This window comes from Zingiber officinale, chromosome 7A (assembly GCF_018446385.1).
Source record: "Zingiber officinale cultivar Zhangliang chromosome 7A, Zo_v1.1, whole genome shotgun sequence".
Lineage (NCBI taxonomy): Eukaryota > Viridiplantae > Streptophyta > Magnoliopsida > Zingiberales > Zingiberaceae > Zingiber > Zingiber officinale.
The window spans coordinates 74633488-74640053 of record NC_055998.1 but is presented as its reverse complement, the minus strand read 5'-3'; the positions used below and the strand labels follow the sequence as shown (position 1 = coordinate 74640053).

At 37.8% G+C, this 6566-nt stretch overlaps 1 protein-coding gene across 5 annotated transcripts; it reads right to left on the bottom strand.

The window, feature by feature from the left end:
• Nucleotides 1–454: 454 nt before the first annotated feature.
• LOC122001546 (pentatricopeptide repeat-containing protein At4g39530-like) lies at nt 455–5644 on the bottom strand. 5 transcript variants are annotated; one of them, XM_042556344.1, is made up of 6 exons: nt 5424–5644; nt 3986–4052; nt 1262–3879; nt 1017–1132; nt 858–926; nt 455–754 (listed from the first exon to the last, which is right to left on the bottom strand). In XM_042556344.1, exons 2-3 carry the CDS (start codon nt 3996–3998, stop codon nt 1430–1432), a joined length of 2463 nt encoding a protein of 820 aa, XP_042412278.1. In that variant the 5' UTR covers nt 3999–4052; nt 5424–5644; the 3' UTR covers nt 455–754; nt 858–926; nt 1017–1132; nt 1262–1429. The 5 variants fall into 5 exon arrangements, with proteins under 5 accessions (XP_042412278.1, XP_042412276.1, XP_042412277.1 ...); XM_042556342.1 differs by having other exon boundaries at nt 1286–3879; XM_042556343.1 differs by having other exon boundaries at nt 1038–1132; nt 1286–3879.
• Between the last annotated feature and the right edge of the window lie 922 nt (nt 5645–6566).

Sequence of the window (6566 nt, the reverse complement as noted above, 5' to 3'; positions counted from 1 at the left end):
TACTTGTACAACTATGTGACTATATATCTAGGTTTCATATGTTGTGATAAGGAGAAAGATGCTACCCATTTTTCGGGCAGGGACTCCCTTAGGGCGTGACAGACATGGTTATGTCCCTTGGCACGGTCGGGCCATATGGTTACCTAGAAAGTGGGGGGCATGGTCGGGCCGTGTCCTTCTCGAAGGGAAGGCACTATCGGGCCGGTTGACACATCCGACCTTGAATGCTTCTGGAAATGGGCACGACCTATCCCTATTTTGCTCTAGAAACTAGGCATGCCCATGCGTCTAGGGCACGACCTGCCTGTGGTTCTTTCTAGAGGAGCACATAGTCGTGCCTTTTGGCACGGCCCCTTTTACGTTCTTTCAAAGTTGCTTCTATGTGCGTTTTCACTTCATGTTAGCTCCAAAACACATTCTGTAAATGAAAATAAGAAAAGAGTAGATCTCCAAATAAAAGGAATAGAAATATGACATAATAACGAAATATGATACAATAAACATAAATTATACTCATAAAATACAAATAGATACACGTCAAATAATGTCTAAAAATATATATAATTCATGCACATCAATTTATCATCTGATAGGGTGTGAAGGAGTTCTGGCAGTTAATGACTGCACTTTATTAACTAATCATCTACAACCTGAATAAAATTTGACTGAATTGGATGGCCAAAAAAAGAGAACCGAGGGTGTTCTGACCTCAGCATGTTCCATGGAGAACTGGCATCGATACATGCTGCTTATACTGCTTTGTACCGAAGGAAAGGGATAAAAAAGAGTTCAGCCATGCATGATAAATGCTAGTAGCTAAGATTAAGGTAAATGGAGTGTTAAGTAGGCTCCCTTACTTGATAAGTAGGCTCCCTTACATGGTCAAGAAGTTGACACAGCTTCCACAATGGACAGAGATCAGAGCCCTGGAATTGGAGAAGACGAAGTAAAATTACACAGAAAAGCAAGACCTATTAAGATAGTTTTGGAGAGTAAGCGAAAAGAGGCTTCTTCACATGTATCCAAGTGCAATCTATCTGACAACAAAAGGCCTTGTCGATCTGACAGAATAGCTTGGACAGGAAATTGGCAGCAAGGTCTTCAGGTAATTCATGAATATCCAATACAAGACCTGAAATGCAAAGAAGGAATGTTTCAGTTCTAAATGTAACTCAAATACTCATTGATCAGGGTAAAGAAGATAATAATTCACTATGATTGGGAAAAGAAAATTCATTCGCTGAAATAGGCATTTAGAAACCTCTCCCGTCACGGAATGTTCTACCTCTGTTATTTACTCAGCTTTGTTGCAGCAAAACGACAGGAAGAGTGAAATTTTCTTGTAAAACAGGCAGTGTGGTAAACATCTCAACAAAGTTATAGTATCATTTTCACCACATGATGTATAATTGTCTTTGGTATTTCTCAATCAATCATAGGTCGACAGTAGGGTAATATCAGAGGCATATCCAACATCATTAATGAGTTTTGTTAGCCCATCGAGTATGGAGTAGATCAGATCCGCTTGCTTATGTTCTCTACCTCTCGCAATGAAAACGTGAATCTCCTTCATCACTTCAATCCAACTGTATCCAGGTTCCTTTGTTGTTAAACAATGTTCCATTTCCTTCCTAACTTCCTCTACATCAGTCCACATTCCCTTAGAAGCAAAAATATTTGACAGTAACACGTAAGGTCCACTGTGTTTGGGATTAGCTGATATTGCCATTTCGGCCGCATACTTCGCTAATTCTACATCACCAAATACTTGGCATGCGCTGAGTAAGCTCCTCCAAATAACTGCAGCTGGTTCAATTGGCATTTTCTTGATAAATTCTCTTGCTTCGTGCACTTTCCCCGCTTTTCCCAAAAGACTAACCACCGAAGCATAATGTTCGTTCCCTGGTACAATCCCATATATGTCTTCCATAGAATGAAAATGACGCAATCCTTCCTCAACAAGACCTGCATGGACACATGCCGATAGCACGCCGACAAATGTTACATAGTTTGGTTTGATTTCCTCTTGTATCATCATCTGGAAAAGTTTTAGGGCATCATTTGCATGTCCATGTTGGGCGTATCTTGATATCATTGAGTTCCAACACACGACATCTCTCCCAGGAGTGGAAGCAAATAATGTCCAGGCCTCATTGATGCAACCACATTTTGCATACATATCAATCAAGGCATTCAAAACATGAGGATCAAAGTCAACTCCTGTCTTAATGATCATGGTATGATATTGTAACCCATGGAACAGACTAGCAAGATTACTAGCAACAATGATGAGAGCAACAAAAGTATACTCCGTCGGTATCAAACCAGAAACTTGGAGTTGGTGGAAGAGCTTGAGAGCCTCTTCCCCTTGCCCATTCTGAGTGTATCCATAAATCATGGCATTCCACACCACAAGATCCCTATCCTCCATCTTTTCAAAAACAGCTCTTGCATCATCCACAAATGAGCATTTGGAGTAAACATCAACTAGGGCACTACCTGCAAATAAGTCCAGTGCTGTTCCATCTTTGATCATAAGGCCATGAATTTGTTTGCTCAAGTCTACAGCCAAAAGTGAAGCTGATACACCGAGGAGGCTCACAAATGTCAAAAGACTTGGATTCACTGATCTTGATCTCATCCTATTGAATAGAGTAACTGCCTCGACAAGCTTCTCATGTCTAGCATATCCTTCAATCATCGCATTATAAGAGATCACATTATATTCAGTCATGCAATCAAAAACATTTCTTGCATAGTCCAGTGAATTGCATTTGGCATACATATCAAGAAGTCCATTCTTAACATACTCATCACAGTCCAAATTAGCCTTGATTACATACCCATGCACTTGCTTCCCTTGATGTAAGGCAACCAAAGACCCAGAAGAATTGAGAACACTTGTGCAAGCAAACCCATCAGCCTTCCATCCAAGTTGAGTCATTTCTGAAAACAGATTGATTGCACTAGAATCCAATGAATTTTGCATATACCCTGCAATCATTGTGGTCCAAGAGACAAGATTTCTGTCATTCATTGAGTCAAATTGTCTTCGTGCAATTTGTATTCTGCAACATTTGCAATAGAGGTCAATGAGAACATTGTTAATTGAAATGTCCATCTCGGCCCCACTCCTATATAGGTAGCCATGAATTTGCCTTCCACCTTTGAGAAAATCTACATCGGAGCAAGCACTAATGACACTTGAAAGAACAAATCTGTCAGGTTGAATTCTGTACTTCCTCATTTCATCAAATAACTCTAATGACACCCAACTTCTTCCTATCTGGGAGTATCCTGTGATGACTGCCGTCCAGGTTACAGAATTTCTCACTGGGAGCTCCTTAAATATTAACATTGCCTCATCCATGCTCCCAGCCTTTGCATATGCATTTATCAATGAAGTACCCACATAAATATCAACAGAAAAACCAGTCTTTGCAATGAGATTGTGAACTTGGCAAGCAAAATTGAGCATGCGCAACTGGACACAAGCACGCAAGACACTTGCAAGTATGAACTCATTGGGACACTGAAAGGAGGACCTACAGAAAAAGCGAAAGAGAGAAATAGCTTCTCCCGCTTGATCATGCTGAGCATACATGGAAATCATTGATGACCAAGAGATCAAATTGGTAGCAGGCATTCTGTCAAACAGTCGTCGAGCGTATCGAAGGTGACCAGATTTTGAGTAGCCATTGAGAAGAAGATTACTCAGGAATAGGTCAGAATTGAATCCGCTGACAATAAATTGGGCATGGATGGGTTGGAGGTGGTGATGGTGGCTATGATTGCAGTTGAACAGCTGCAACAAATTTGCAAGAGTTTGGGCTTTCAGAAAGGGGTTACGTGAAATGGAGTTGAAGTTTTGTAAAGAAGCTGCATACATCAAGAATATATGAGAGGAGAAAAGATATAGAAGTATAATCTCTTATATAATTCTAGAGAAGCAAGGTTCCAAGTATTTGGACTTGGTTACATATACCTTTTATAGCCATAAATTACAGTTGAAGCTAATAACCAGTAAAGATCCATCTTCACATGACAACCATCTGTCAATACCCAAATGCAACTCTTTAATATGGCAGCTAATTTAAATACATAGCATAGTTGTCTAAAGCAGACCAAGTAATGATCTATATACAATTTGTATTACCAATTGACCTTATGAATAAGAATATTAAAAGAATTATATTAAATTATATGAGATATTACAAAAAAAAAATGATATCGACAAACCCTAAAAAAGATCTAAAACAAGAAAACCTCCACGCTCAAACTATAACAGATTGGCCTATCATATGGTATGATTCAAATGTAAGCTGAAACTTAAACAAATGAGAGACCAGTTGAGGTGGTAGGATCTTTCCCCTGATAGGGCACCAAACAAATGTAACCAAAATAAAATGAAAAAATCCAACGGGCTAATATAAGTCGTGCATAAATAATATTGCAATATATTGTACGGTTAACAAAATTATATGTGCAAGCAAGAAAAAGGACCAAAAAAATAACTATATCATAGGCAAAAGTGAAGAACATACATAACAAAAAAAAACATTCGGTTGTAGATTGTAGAAATATCTTATGCTCAAGTGCTACCTTAAGAAAACACATAGAGGTGCCTATATAAATTGTAGATGTTTTTCTATTGATAGCACAAGGCAGGTACTTGCAAATCTTGCAATGAAGTAAGATGTTATTGAATGTAAAATTTTTGCATCCTATTTTGGTATGCAATTTTTCTCTTTAATAAGCTTTTGTTTTTCAGATATATCCAAATTTATAAATCTGAATTGATAGCCTTGGTCATAGCATTTTATCTCTGTAACACTAAGAATGTTATCTGAACTAAACAAACTCAATCATCAACTTGCCGTATTGCTTCTTTCTAGTCTAGGTATTAGACCCTAAAGTTCATACATATAATGACTTCACAATTACAGTGCCCAAAGTTTCAATAAGGATTCCAAGAGGCTATTCTTACATCAAAGGAAAATAAACATAATATCTCCTAAATCAGTGATACAAAATTATGAACTCTACCCATGTTTTGAAGTACGTTAGTCAATCCTATATCATTCATGTCAGAAGATCATGGCGTCCATGTATGTGGAATCATACTTGACTTCTTTTGGTCATTTGATCAAAGAAAAAAAGACAAACAGAAACTAAAGATAAAAAGGAAGATAATATTCACTCAAATTAAGAGCCAGAATAGTTTGTCACTGCAAATTCCAATCACAATATCATAGAGAAGAGCTCGTGACACTAAACAGAGACTGTGCTTTCGTGACTCCACCAACAATTTCAAACAAATTCTAAGAATATGATAATTGCATTCAACTTAGGATACTCGAACCCTAGAGAAACGAGCCCACAAATTTACCGAATAACACGAATAACTCAGAGCAATAAGATACCTTTTGGTGATTAGAGGGAGTGGTAGCGGAAGGCCTCCGGTGCACTGACGAAGCCCGGTGGACCGTGTGCGGCGGTCGCGTCAAGACAGTGAGCAATAGCGGCGGCGGCGCGGACCGTACGAACGGAAGAGCAGCTTACGATTCCTGCGGCGGCGGACGCTGGCGTGCGCGGACGAGGAAGTGACGAGGCCGCGAACGGACAGTACGAAGCAGGTCACTAGGTCAGGACCGATTTGATACCGGTTCGAGTCGATCAGTCGCGACCAACCGGTTCAAAATTTGATTTCGATGGATTCACATTAAAAAAAAAATAGCTCTCATTAATTTTTTAACGAAAATTAAAAGGATAATTTTTTAAAAAATATATTTTTTATTCTAATATTTAATATTAGAACTAAAAAAGGATAACTTTTTTGATATTTTATTTTTAAATGGAGTGTAAAAATAAGAGGTGTTTTTTCTTTAAAAAAAACTTATTTTAGGAGACAAGTTAAAATTGTACACTACATTAAACTCAAGAAATTGAGAAGAATATTTTAGAAACGTCAAAATTTTAGCCATTTGCGTGTGAAATCTTTATATTTTAGTTTTGTTTTTTTTTATCATAACCCCTTTTTTTAACAGATTATGAGTCAACAATTCTTTCTTTAATCACTTGGACTTAAATCTTAACCGCCACAAAGGCTTGGCCTAGACTAGAAAAAGTCTACGTGGATCCCACGATTTGACCAATCCAGCAGTGGAGATGGACCGGCATTGTTAGATGCTCTGAATCCAAATATGCCGGCGTAGACTGTGCCTTCAAATTATTGGATGTCAATCATTAGTTTGAGACGACACCCAAACAATGATAAAAAAACAAAAAGATTTTTTATTACAATTAAAATTATATAAAAATGAGGGAGGAAAATAAATAATGAAAAAAAAACAGATGCCAATATCAGTATCAATAACAAATAAAATAATTTAGAATAATATAGTTGATAAGGTCATAAAGATGACCCAGAAAATATCAAAGTAATAAAAATCAATTAATATGAAGATTAAAGTCAAATGATCAAAATCAGAGAGTCATAGAGTCGGACGGACTTGAAGACTACGGATAAGATAGGTTTGGTCGAGTGGGATCCCATGCCGGTCGAA